General features: G+C 40.1%; 1 protein-coding gene across 1 annotated transcript in view; it reads right to left on the minus strand.

The window, feature by feature from the left end:
• The window catches only part of KLB (klotho beta), a 36,000-nt gene that overhangs the window by 6,673 nt on the left and 15,414 nt on the right, over positions 1–13,913 (minus strand). The window contains exons 2-3 of the mRNA XM_010833571.1: positions 8,146–8,656; positions 5,697–5,965 (exon numbers count right to left, since the gene is read on the minus strand). Coding sequence (XP_010831873.1) covers positions 5,697–5,965; positions 8,146–8,656 — 780 coding nt within the window. The remainder of the gene's footprint in view (positions 1–5,696; positions 5,966–8,145; positions 8,657–13,913) is intronic.

Genomic DNA, 13,913 nt, shown 5'->3' on the forward strand with positions numbered 1-13,913 from the left:
GGGGTTCTCATGTGATTCTGTTCAAATGCATCAGGAAATCAGCTTGGTTCTCTCAGTTAAAAGGAACCACAAAGATGGACCTTCCAAACCTGCCACGAATTAAAGGCAAATTAGCATTCCAGTTGTGGAGGATTTCACTGAGATTAGCATTTGGGGTTAGAGGAGGCTGGTGGACCCCAGCCACAGTTCCTAAAAGAGGCCAGTGGGAAAGAGTAGGAAATGACCCCTTGGATTTGCTGAATGCGGCTAACACATCCCATTTGAAAAATCCAAGTGATGTCACACATCCATCATTCAGTTCTCCCCTTCCCACGTACCTGTGAGAAGACAGCATTTATTCCTCCAAAGGGAGGATTCTGAACAGCCTCCTTATATAAGATAATGAAGCATGAAAGGAAAGAACCCTAAAATAACCCCCAGAATCTCGCAGGTTGACTCTTGAATCCATTCTCTGCCCCTCCACTAAGCAGAGAGCCCTGGACTCCTGTTCTAGTTCTGTCCCTTTAAAAGCCAGGCTTGACAACTCTGTTTAGTGACAGAGCAATCTCACCCACCTCACAGGTGTACTGTGCAATGTCTGTGACTCTGGGCAATTGCTCTGTCAACTCTAAAGCACTCTACAAACATAAGGTACTTATGACTTGGGTTTAGTTCCCCCTGAAATTATCGCCTGTTAGGTCCTTGAGTTTAAATTAAAACAGAAAAGGACTTAAGAAAAACAAGTTCAAGATTAGTAAGAAAAAGTAAAAGTTCTGTTCTTGTTTTAAAGTGCTTTTTCTTCCCATGACTGAATTTAAATGCACCTGGAATCAATGGTAATTAGCCTTTGGTAAATATTTTCCCTCTAATTGTTTTCTCATGTGTCATCTTTCATAGTCTAATTACAAAATCATATATCATTGCCCACTTGCCATCTGCCAGCTAGCTATCTAGAACATTAAACTGAGAGAACACTGATCATGTGAGCATGAAGCTAAATCTGTATATAATTATTTGAGTAAAATCATTTGCCTAGATAGCCAGTTTCAGTGTTTTGAAACCTCAGAGCATCATGGTATTGAAAGGATATTTATTTACAAAGGGCAATCTTGTAGTAAGGTAAGGTACAATCAAATGAAAATCTGTTTTACTTTTAAAAATCTCCAGAAAGCATTAGTCTTAGCAACTGTGTGATTAATCTGCTAAGAGAAATAGTTAAAGTATTGCACTCTGACCTCAGCCCCAGCTCCCAGAGCTTGGTTCTCAAGTTCTATTTTGCACTAAAAGGATCCTGGACTCCTTGAAAACATGGCTGTTTTCAGGTCTGATTCAGGGAAGGGATGAGGGGGTCCTGGTGAATATTGCGCCAGAAAAATAAGAACGTACTTAAAAACTGGAAAGGAAATGTCTTAAAGACATAAGAACAGCTTGAAAGAGTCCCATATGCCAAATTTGAGATAATTTGAGCATCAAAAGTTCCAGTGAATCAGTGACAACAATGAATTATAACATTGAAAAAAAAAAAGAAAAAAGAATTATAACATTGAGTTAATTCACTCATTAAACAAAGAGTTTAATTCACTTAATAAATACAAAATCTAATTAGAAATTTGCCATTTTGCAATCTACAAAGTAATAACTAATTCAAGCAAGGTTCATAAATCAATGTTAAGAGCATTGGTTGAATGTTGTTGAGAAATAGGATATTTATACAGTCTCAAAATATCACCATCAGATTAATTCTTAATTACAAATGGAAAAGGACCTTTCAGTTAAGAGATCTGGCAAATGCCACATCAAGAAATCTGGTGACTGCTACTTCAACTAGTGTCTCCAGTGATGAAAGAAACTGACTTTATGTGCCTCCTATGGGCTGGAGGAAGCACAAGCTGGAATCAAGATTGCCGGGAGAAATATCAATAACCTCAGATATGCAGATGACACCACCCTTATGGCAGAAAGTGAAGAAGAACTAAAGAGCCTCTTGATGAAAGTGAAAGAGGAGAGTGAAAAAGTTGGCTTAAAGCTCAACATTCAGAAAACAAAGATCATGGCATCTGGTCCCATCATTTCATGGAAAATAGGTGGGGAAACAGTGGAAACAGTGTCAGACTTTATTTTTCTGGGCTCCAAAATCACTGCAGATGGTGACTGCAGCCGTGAAATTAAAAGACGCTTACTCCTTGAAAGGCAAGTTATAACCAACCTAGACAGCATATTAAAAAGCAGAGACATTACTTTGTCAACAAAGGTCCATCTTGTCAAGGCTATGGTTTTTCCAGTGGTCATGTATGGATGTGGGAGTTGGACTGTGAAGAAAGCTGAGTGCTGAAGAATTGATGCTTTTGAACTGTGGTGTTGGAGAAGACTCTTGAGAGTCCCTTGGACTGCAAGGAGATCCAACTAGTCCATCCTAAAGGAAATCAGTCCTGGGTGTTCATTGGTAGGACTGATGTTGAAGCTGCAACTCCAATACTTTGGCCACCTGATGTGAAGAGTTGACTCATTTGAAAAGACCCTGATGCTGGGAAAGACTGAAGGCAGGAGGAGAAGGGGATGACAGAGGATGAGATGGTTGGATGGCATCACTGACTCAATGGACATGGGTTTGGGTGGACTCCAGGAGTTGGTGATGGACAGGGAGGCCTGGCGTGCTGCAATTCATGAGGTCACAAAGAGCTGGACATGACTGAGCGACTAAACTGAACTGAATATGATGTATTGGAAAATACACAACAGCATCTATGTAGTATTATTTCTAGAATTGCTTAACTGAATCTAATAAAGAAACAGAGAACTTCATGCTTGCAGATATTTTACAAGCAACTGGGATGTCCCTGGTGGCTCAGTGGTTAACATTTCACCTTCCAATGCAGGAGGTGTGGGTTGAGGAGCTAAGATCCCACATGCCTCCTGGTCAAAAAAAAAAAAACATAAAGCAGAAGCAATATTGTAACAAATTTGATAAAAACTTAAAAAAAAAAAGTCCCACATTCTACAAAGCAACTGGCCTGAACTCTTCAAAACTATCAATACCATGAAATTAAGAGGATTTCTCTGAATTAAAGAAGCTAAAGATATACATAGAAAAAAAAAATAATAAAGATATACATAGACCCAGATGCTGGGGAAGGCATAGTAGTATTTTTTAAATGTTATTTTCATTTTGTAGTCTTCCTTTAGAGCACATCTACTCTTGCCTGCCCATCATCTATTCATACAACCTTTGGATGAGTTTTCAAAAAACATCCAAATTTTTCTTGGTAAAGCATTTATCCTCATTCCCTAAGTGCAAGGGAAGCTGACTCCTCAACGGGCTCCAGGTGTGAGCAAGAAGCCCAGGTCTGATTGATCACAGCATTACTTTCCGCTGACCAAGTGATCAGCTCTTGCTCCGAGGAATAGGAGTAGGGTCCTCAGAGCGGACTGACAGTCATAGTGTCAGTTAATGGAGAGCAGATGGGTCTTCACATGAAGCAGGGACTTGCAGGTTGGGTTATGTACAAACTGGAACTCTTGTCCCTCCTGGGGCCTGTCGCTGCTGGTTCTAGACTTTGCAAAACATAAACCTACTTGAAGTGGTGGGGAAAAGATGGTCTGCCTGTGCCATGCGGAAGAGGAGAGAGATACTGGGTAAGTGCGTGCCTCTCCAGGGGACCCAAACTGAAGGGGAGTCACTGTGTTTATATCACTCCCTATATCTTTCCTCCTTTTGTCATTCCCGGGCCTTTACTAAAGTTTTGTTTAAATACTGATAGGGGTTGAGATTCATAACTTTGGTCACTCACGGTTTCGGCCCTTTTGTCTAGTCGTATCCCTTGCACATCTTGTTTTTCCATAAGCTTCTAGAATACAAATACTATGAAGTCTTATAGCATAATGGTCAGAGACAGACAAATCAGGGTAAGTTGGACAAGTTATGTAACATCCCTAAGCTTCGATTCTTTGCCTATAAAATGAAGGTTTTATGATTAAGGACACTGAATGCACATACATTCAGAAGTTAAATGCTTGGTACATCAAAAATAGTTTCAGAAAAATTATTTTGAAAAGAGCATCGTGCATCTGAGAACTTGAGGATAGCTTGCTACAGTTTTGCCACTATTTGTTAATTAGGCAAGTCACTTTCTATTATTAATTGACAGGCCTTACCTTCCTCAGCTATAAAATGAAAGATTTGGTATAGGAGATTTCTAAGGGCTCACCTGGGTCTAAAAGTTGACCTTTTTCATACACTATGCACCGAGCACCTACCGTGTATCTGAAACTGCTCTAGTAAGGCACCCAGCAGGCGGTGAAGCCTCAAATGTCTCCACCCTCTTGCGGAGAAAGTTTGCATTCTAGTAGAAGAAACGCGTGATCAGTAAGGAAAATGTGTAAAGTGGTTACCAGAGGATGGCAGTGGGGGAAATGAGACACTGGTTGAAGGGTACAAACTTCCAGTTATAAGATTAACATATTCTGGGGGCCTATTATACAGGATGGTGACTATAGCTAATAATATTGTATTGTATACTTGAAAGTTGCTAAGAAGATCTTAAATTTTCTTGTCATAAAAAAAGAAATGAGGTTTGCCTGTGATGGTATGGAAGTGATAGCTAATGCCATAGTGGTAATGTTTTTGTAATAAAAGATGTATCCAATCAACATATTGTACACCTGAAACTTGCAATGTTGTATGTCAATTATATCTCAATAAAGCTGAAAAAAAGGAAAATGTGTAAATATATAGTATGGTAGATGTGATGAATGCTATATAAGAAAATAAAGCAGGAAGGGAGAATAAGCAGTGATGGTGATGAAGTTATGCTGTTTGGAGTAGGGGGAAGCCTTCTTGAGAGGTTGACATTTGAGTTACATTTGAAGAAGGTGAAGAATGAGGCAAGTCAGGAGGCCCCACTGGGGTATAAAGACCTCATAAGGCAAATGACCCGAATTTATCATAAATCACTTAAATGAAGGGCCACTAGTAATTTACTTCTGGCAAAACAAAAATCTAGGGAATTCCCTGGTGGTCCAGTGGCTAAGACTCCATGCTTTCACTGCCGAGGGTGTGGGTTCAATCCTTGGTCGGAAAACTAAGATCCTACATGCTACATGGTGCAGCCAACAAATTAAAAGAAAAACTGTAAAATTTGTTTCCTGTGATTTTGATACTACTGACAAATGGCTGTCACAAAAATGACTGGAAGATCTCTCTGGACTATACGCAACTTGAGGGCAGTATGAAAAGCTCTCAGTAAGCATGAATTCTTCCCTTCCTTTCTCTTCTTTCCCCAATGTCCCCTTATAACCCCCAAATAATCATGGTATTTGATATTATCTGATAGCTATTTCTTAGATGTCATTGAGTAAAATGAAAGGGAATATTGTGTATTATTTGTACCACTTTGTCTATGGGGTCGCACAGAGTAGGACACGACTGAAGCGACTCAGCAGCAGCAGCAGCAGCATAGTTAAATTTGTGGAGCTTCCTAGGTGGCGCTAGTGGTAAAGAACTTGCCTGCCAATACGGGAGACAAAAGAGATGCATGTTTGATCCCTGAATCAGGGAAGAACCACTGGAGGAGGGCATGGCAACCCACTGCAGTATTCTTGCCTGGAAAATCGCATGGACAGAGGAGCATGGTGGACTATGGTCCATAGGAGTGCAAAGGGTCAGACACGACTTAGTGACCTAGTATGCATACATAGTTAATTTTTAAGTAGCCACTTACCTTAAGGACAGATTCAGTGACACCCCAGGAGAAATCACAGGGAAACTGACCCTGCACATCTGGTGTGGACTCTTTCACAGTGAAACCATTTTCTTGAATGATCTGTTTATAGTAATGTGCTGAAGACTTGGGCTTTCTTTCTTTTTGTTTACTATTAAAATCCACATAAAATAATCCTCGGCGAGTGGTGTAAGCATCCTGCCATTCAAAGCCATCCAGGAGGGACCAGGCTGTGTAACCAAACACTTGTATTTCATCAAACTTGATTGCTGTACAGAAGGACAAAAGCAGATGTTCAGAGGCCTAAACACTCTGGTTCATGTTTACAGCTTCACAAATGACATGCCAGGAGCAGGATATTGTGAAACCAACCTTTTACCTAATTTGCAGGCCCATTATATCAACTAGGAATTTTATTTTATTTATTTTTTTGAATTTTATTTTTATATTTGAAAAGGGGCAGTTATTTTCAACTAGAATGGTCTTCCCAAGTGAACAACACAGTTAAAGGGTCAAATTTAAAATATTCCTGGTCAGGGAACTAAGATCCCACGTGAGGCACCACGTGGCCAAAAAATAAATACATAAACTAAAAATAAGATATTCATGAGACTTAGTGTGCAAATCTGTGTCGGAGGGCATGGTAATTTCCAGAACCCTTTGGGACCAATGCAGATGCCAGCTTTGACCAAGAGTTTCTCATTTCAAGCTTGGGTTGTTTCCCATTTGTGGACAAACTGTCTTCTATGAAACAATCCTCAGGGACTGAAACATCAGCTTTGAGAATGAACATATGTGAATGCAGCTTTAAGGAGGAGACAGAAGCATGGTGATGTAAGAGAACAAGAACTGACCGGGCCGAGGGGCAGGAGGGGAGAGGGCTTGCTCTATTGTGCTCCTGGGCGGGGCTGTTGGGCAGGTTTCTCAACCTCAGTTTTCCCTTTAGTAAATAAAGAGGATTGAAAAAGATGATCTTTCATAAATTTTCTAGCTTTACATTTAACAACGTTTAGGAATTAGATAAAAATTAAATATGCAATAAAAACAACAATGGTTCAATCAAACATGAACCTTTGTTCTTAAAAGCTTTCATTTTCTCATGGAAATGTCTCCTTTCTGCACTTTGAGGGTTTTATCACAGAATTTCTTTTCCTAAAAGGTAGAATTGATGTCAAGAGATTCTAATGAGATAAATGTTTCAACAGGCCCTGGGTCTCATGCTTTGGGGTCATAGGGTCCTGTGAAAGGAGGAATGGTAATGCCTAGGGAATGACACCACCTCTGCCCAAGCTCTATGGGCAGAGTTCTCTGCTCTGGAGGCCCCCATGTGCACGAGCCCTGGGGCTGGGTCTGGCACAGCTCTGTTCCATGCGATCCTCCAGCAGGTTGGAACAGTAGTGTCTTGCTCTCCCTGGGGACCTTCCCTGAACACTCTCTACAGAGTGTGTTCCCTGAACACTCTCTACAGGGGTTTTTTCCTCAAAGTTTGTAACTTTTGTTTTGGCCACTCCATGCAGTTTGCCATGATCTTAGTTCCCTGACCAGGGATTGAATCCATGCTTTGGCAGTGAAAGCATGAAGTCCAAACCACTGGATCCCCAGGGCATTCCCTTCAAGCTTGTGACTTCTAAAGAGCGCTACAGAGTTGTAGAAAGAGCCACCGAGAATTCCTTTATATGGGAGAGAAATGGAGCCCAACTCTGTAGGGGACAGAACCATCATAATTAAAGCTTGTCTTCTGCTCCACTATTTCAATCAGCCACCTGCAGATGTCACTCCCTGAGTAATGGAAAAGGAATGAGAGGATGAGCAGGGCTTAGAGAAATATCCAGGAACAATAGAAATTGTTCAGCTTAGCCATTCATGGCTCATTCTTGGTATTCAGACTTCATCATTGAGTCGTGTAATAGAGTAAAAGGAGCACAATCAAGAAAAGCTTTCAGCATCTTAAAACTGTTAAACTTTGGACATGTCTCCTTTAGCACTGGTGGCTCACACGGTAAAGAATCTGCCTGCAATACAAGAGATCCAGGTTCAATCCCTTGGTCAGGAAGATCCCCTGGAGAAGGGAATGATAACCCACTCCAGTACTCTTTCCTGGAGAATTCCATGGACAGAGGAGCCTGGTGGGCTACAGTCCATGGAGTTGCACAGAGTTGGACACTTTCTTTTCACTTTCCTTTAGCGTGTTCTTTTTGAAGGAATGAAGCAGCATCTTGTTGCCAATTAAGGATGTATCTACAACCTAAAATCATTTTGCTTTCAAGCTCATTTAAAAAGGACATAAAACTGAAAAAAAAAAAAGGACATGAGAGTAACATAAAATTCTATCATCACTGCACAATAGAAAAGTCCAACAGTACCAGCAACCGATTCAAAGGTGACCTTAAATATCCTATAGCAAAAGTATTTGAAACAGTTTTTAAAATTGAGCTAATGTATGACCAACCTTGAAGAACCTGGTTGAGGAAGTTCTTCATCATGTAGATGGCTGTGGTATCCTCTGTTTTTACGTGACTGTCCGTGAACCAGCCATTCTCAGTAATCAAGATTCGGGGATTGCCATATTCCAGTTTAACCCAGTTTAGCACATCTCTTAAATTGAGTGACACATTTTGTCCCAGTTTAGCCATAGTGTTGTGGGGCTTGAAATTGTTGGGTCCAAAGGAAAAGGCAAAGAAGTCAGCTGTGCCCCTCACCTCATTCTTCTCTGCTTCAGAGAAACGAGGTAGAATGGAGAACAACTGCTTTCTCATCACTTCTGGATAGTCGCCATCCCTGTGGATAGGGTTGGCAAACCACCCGAGCACAGAAACCATGGATTGTTGGCATTTGAGTATATCCATTGTATTTTCTGATCTGTTTGGTTCAATCCAATGGGATCCCAACGTGATTGACAGCTGACCCTTCTGATGTGGGCGGAAATTTCTGTTGTAGTTATGCCAAACTTTCGAATGAGCCTAGTAAGAAGAAAATATTGTTAATCTTTATTGCTGTTACTCACAAGGTTGTGACTTGGCTGGTAGAAGGTCTTTTCATGGATAAATTAATGAATTGCTGGGTGATGCAGGGGGAAGCTGCCAGAGAACTCTGATAACTACAGAGTCTGCTCTCTCTTCACTTCCTCCATGCTTCCAACTTAAAGGCTCCCCTGTAAGATCATGGAGGGGCAGGCAGAGAGCCCTTGTCTAAGCTCCATCTTACTTTTTCTCTCCCTGTCTCCCTTCCAGGCTGCCTTGGGGCTGCGTGCAGGTGAGATACTATATAGATTACAGGGTTTTTTCCTCTACATAAAAAGACTCTGAGCAGTGATCTTTCACTGTTCTACAGAATCTTTTGGCACTAAGTTAGAAATGCAGGATAACACAGCCTTTAAATTCTGTAAATGGATAATAACAGAGCTCACCTCTTATTGTAAGATTTGAATGAATTAATGTACTTTAGGAGAGTACCTGGCACAGAGTAACCTCTATATGAGCCTTAGCTATTATTACTGTTATTACAAAAGGGTGGCAGGCATGGTACAAAACAGAAAACCAGTGGAAATAGTGTAGGATTTGGGGTCAGCACACTGGGGCTTCAAGTTGAAGTACAAGCTACAGTGGCCTTTGACAAGTCACTTAAACTTTCTGAAATCTCTTCATATCTTCAGCTGTAAAATGAAGTTAAAAATAATAATCCCCTTTGTAAAGCTGTTGTCAGATGCAGGGCTAATGTATATATTGATTATGTAGCATAGAATAGAGCATCCAGGAGCTACTGCCTAAAGATGGGTGTTATTATTGGTCCCCCTGGAGTTTACATTTCCAGTTGAGCTCACTTAAAGCCTCATGATCAGTCTCCAATCTATTTAGTAGGTACTTACTGAGTGTTGACTCAGTGAATGCCTGTCTTGCCTTGCCTTGAGGAGCTGAAATAAGTAGTACAGGAACCTGCTCTCAGAAGCCAGTGATATCAATGGAAAATAAGACTAAAATGTGTGAAAGAGAAATATATAGCACCAAATAAAATAAAACAGTAAATTAAGCCCGTAAAGAACCATGAGGTGTATCAGAAGGAGAAGCAAAGGTTAAGGATTCCAAGTAATGGCTCTAGGCCAGTTAAGGGCTTCCCTGGTGGTTGAAACAGTAAAGAATCCACCTGCAGTGTAGGATACCTGGGTTCGATCCCTAGGTTAGGAAAATCCCCTAGAAGAGGGCATGGCACCCATTCCAGTATTCTTGCCTGGAGAACTCCATGCACAGAGGAGACTGGTGGGCTATAGTCCATGGGATCGCGAAGGGTCGGACACAGCTGAAGCGACTAAGCACACACACAAGCCAGATTAATGCCCAAGGTCTCTGTCCTGTCCTGGGAAGCCAGAACTTCCTGGGGAAATGAACACATTTTCAATAGGCTTCCCATATTTTTCTACATTTGCTTCTTTTTGTTCCCCTTCTCTACAAGGATGGTGTTTTAAAAAATTAATGCACATTTAATGGGCATTATGTAGTCTATTGGACATCCTTATGTAGTCTATTCACTTCCCTCTTCTCAGCACCTGACTTGCTTGCCTCATGTCTCTTCCTAAATCTGCCAATTTCTCCTCTATTTGGATGCTTCTAGAACAAGAGCACAAACCCTTACTACTTCTAACCCACAAAGTCAGCTTTCATCTGTTCTTTTTTTTTTTTTTTTTGCTCCCTGGAGATGTTTTATCATATTGGGTTGAATTATCCAGAAGTGCCTTTTTGTAGGTCAAAAACAATAAAATATGAACAACGATTCAATCCTAATAGATCCTGTGGACGTTAAAAATGCTCCATAAACTCTTGTTAGGGTGGGGAGAGATAGACATTAATGTAAGGGGTGAGGATTTCAAAAATGATGTCTCCTTGCTTTATGCAAGAAGAGCTAAATTAAACAATTTCATGAAAGATTTTCTGAAGAAGGCGATGCCTCCAGCTATTACCTCTATCTACCTGTTCTTACTCAGCTTTCATTGGAAGATTCTGGGACCACTTAGCAAGCACCCCAATGTTCTTAAAGATCCTTAAAGAATCTTCTTCTCAAAAAAGTGTTCAGGCTGTAGCCTCCTCCCCTGCCTCCAACCTGAGGTTCCAGTTTCTGGAAGGACTCAGTACTGCCGGGGACAGACTCCATCTGAAGTGGTATCAGCTGCTCCAGACTTTTCTGGGGCTGGAATCACAGCGGGTCTTAACTGCATTTTTCCTGATTTGTAACAAAAGCAATTGTGCATTGCTAGAATTCGAAGGGAGGCATTCTTTGCTTATTCTAATCCATCACTTAATCCTTTGGTAGCCTCAGTGCTTTCGTCCATAAAAGCCCCAGTGATCAGTAGTATGCCTCCTGTGGGTGGGTGTGCACCTCTGATGTGTAAACGGTAAAGCACTAAACACATGTAAGATTCTGAGCCATAAACAGGCTGCCTGGCAAATATGATGTCATCAGACACTAAAGGGAAAGTGAGTTGAAATTAGTATAATGTATTAAACCAGTCCCAACAGCAATTAACCAGTTCTAATAGGAAAAAACAAGAAGGGAGAATTTTCTTTGAAGTAAATATTCTACTGCATATTTCAGTGATTAAATGAAAGATGACGTAAGTTGAGATAAAACAGACATGTATCTTTGCAGTAGTTTTCCAAGCAAGTTTTCTGGAAATATAGATCTCTCCATATATCTAGATACACATGTTGTTATGCCCCAAGGTGACCTTGGTGTTTCACAGTGTCTCTTTCACCTTTGCTGCTATTTGCATAGGCTATCAAGGTATCTAGGGTTATCTTTGCTCTGGGCTGAAGAGAGCCTCTCCATTCTCATGTAGAGAATGTGGGGGAGGTTCTTTGTGCAGTATTTATAGTTATAACTTGATCCTATTTGCCAAGTAACCAGGTAAAAAGTATTGCTCCAAAAGAGTGAGTTTGACATAACTCTTGATGAAACTGGAATACCTATGCACGTGCTTTGGTCCAACGCTCATAAAGGAGGTCTGCTGGGGAAACTGCACCACAGTTGGAGAGGGGAGTGCAACCTGGGCCCTGCAACCTTGCACAACCATCATTCTGTGATTTTCCAAGGTTACCCTCTATCTTGTACAAGGCCATCTACCTTTGGAATGATTGATTTAAGGGAGCTTCAACCTTTGTTCTTTAGATTCAGTAGCTTAAAGGAGAAGTCCGCTTTTTCTTTTTGAGGCAGATAGCAGGGCCTAATGTCACTGAGAGACAGCCAGGGGCCCAATATCTCATTCTGTTCCTTCCTCTAATCTAACATAGCAGTTCTCTGATGCCACGGGAAGTCCAGACGTGTGATAGGAAGCAAATAAGATAGCTGGACAACTTTAGAAACAAAGATGAAGAAGGGGTTAGGGTCCGGAAGACATGGTGGAAGGGACACAGATGGAAGGCAGTGCTTTGGATGGCATGTATTGAAGAAACCTAGTACATCACACGTGGCTGTATTTAAGGAATGTCCAGTCATTGGTCAAAAATTAAATTTTCAAATCTGCGCATGGTTTTAGTCACATTTTGGCTGAAATATTTGCATGTGAACTATAAACTTGTTTATTGTTAAAGCTGTTTAATAAAGTATTAGCACTGTTAAATAAAATTTACTTTAGAACTCCACAGAGCACATTGTTTCCATATTTCTGTTTCCCTCCCAGCTTTTCGAAATATATTTCTCAGCTAAAGTCACTCTAACATTTTCCATGTTATTTTTAGTTTTCATAATAACCTTAACAGTATGAGTTGGATGAAATATGATTTCCTTAGTCATCTCCCTCTTTTAATAAAAATTAGCTTGTTTTTCCTTTCCTGTCTCCTTTCCTCTTTCCCTCCTCCATCTCTTTTCTCTCTCTTCATTCCTTCTTCCCTCCTTCACACCCTTTCCTCCTTCCTTTTTGCCATAATAATGTAATAATGACTCACTTTGGTCATATAGCTTTTGTTTGAATTATTTCCTTAAAAAAAAACAAACAAACCCAGGAATGAGCTACCTATTTTTTGAAATGCCTTACTTATTTCCAAATTGCTTTGCATGCATTTTGTCCTTCAGCGTGACTGTTCTTCAACCATCTATTTGGAATCATTGATTGCTCTTTTGGGGGGTAACTGGCGATCAGGAATGCTACGTAAGTGCTGCTCGCCTGCGTGGTACCACAGGGGACAGGACCTGGATCTTGAGAGCAGGACACCTAGGCTTTGGCACTGACCCTGCTACTAACTTTAAGGTCTTGCATCAGTCATTTCCCTCTCAGCAGCAGTCAGGTCCCTCCTTCATTATACTGAGCTAAAAATAGACAATCCAGAATATTATTGTGAAGATAGAACAGGTGATATACTTAAAGACCTTGTGAAAACCACAGAAACCTAAATTTAAAGTACTTTAAAGGAGGAAGCTGGAAATTATTTAACGTGCTGTGGAGAACGTCTGTGGGAAGTTGTGTGGGCACGACCAGTGTTTGCAGATGGCGCTCCCTGAACTCTCAAGGCTCCTGGCTGTCAGTTTTGTCCTCCTTTATTTTTGTTGCTGCTGACTGAGTTTATTCATTGTCCATTTGGGCTAGAATTAATTTCTGTTTGATTCATTTTTTCATTCACCTAGCACTTTAAAGCAATTTTTTATTTTTACCCAGCACTTCTTTATATTAAGTATCAAGTTTTCTACTAGTTACAATCCTGCTCTTCTAAATTATTTAATATTCATTCATTCCACATTATTTATTGGGTGCTTAAGATATGTCAACTTTATAGTTCATTGCTAAAAGGATTATATGACTATTATTTCCTTGAAATATATTATGTGATTGTTATTTTCTTATTATTTTTTGGACAGTCTTGAAACTCTCGGAAACAATATCTTATGCTCATTATTCTTAGGAGAGAATTTAAATATTAACATAAGTTATTACCTTTCATAAAGAAGATATTTACCCATTTAATTTCTAATGGTTTGAATTCATGTTTTGTATGGTTGGAGTAACACAGATCATGTTAAAATTCATTTTCCTCCTATTTTCTTTTCAATCATTATATCTTCAACTTATTCTTACAAATCATTGATTGTTATCAATTTGCATAGTGTCAGGATTTCCCCATAGAAGTCATGTAAAAACTACTCTAATATATTTTTTCCTGCAAAAAAGGTCCGATTATTGTCATAGAATTCTAATTTCAATTTTAATATTACTAGATTAAACTAATGCCTGAGCCA

Source organism: Bison bison, unplaced genomic scaffold (genome assembly GCF_000754665.1).
Source record: "Bison bison bison isolate TAMUID 2011002044 unplaced genomic scaffold, Bison_UMD1.0 scf7180017863790, whole genome shotgun sequence".
NCBI classification, from domain to species: Eukaryota; Metazoa; Chordata; class Mammalia; order Artiodactyla; family Bovidae; genus Bison; species Bison bison.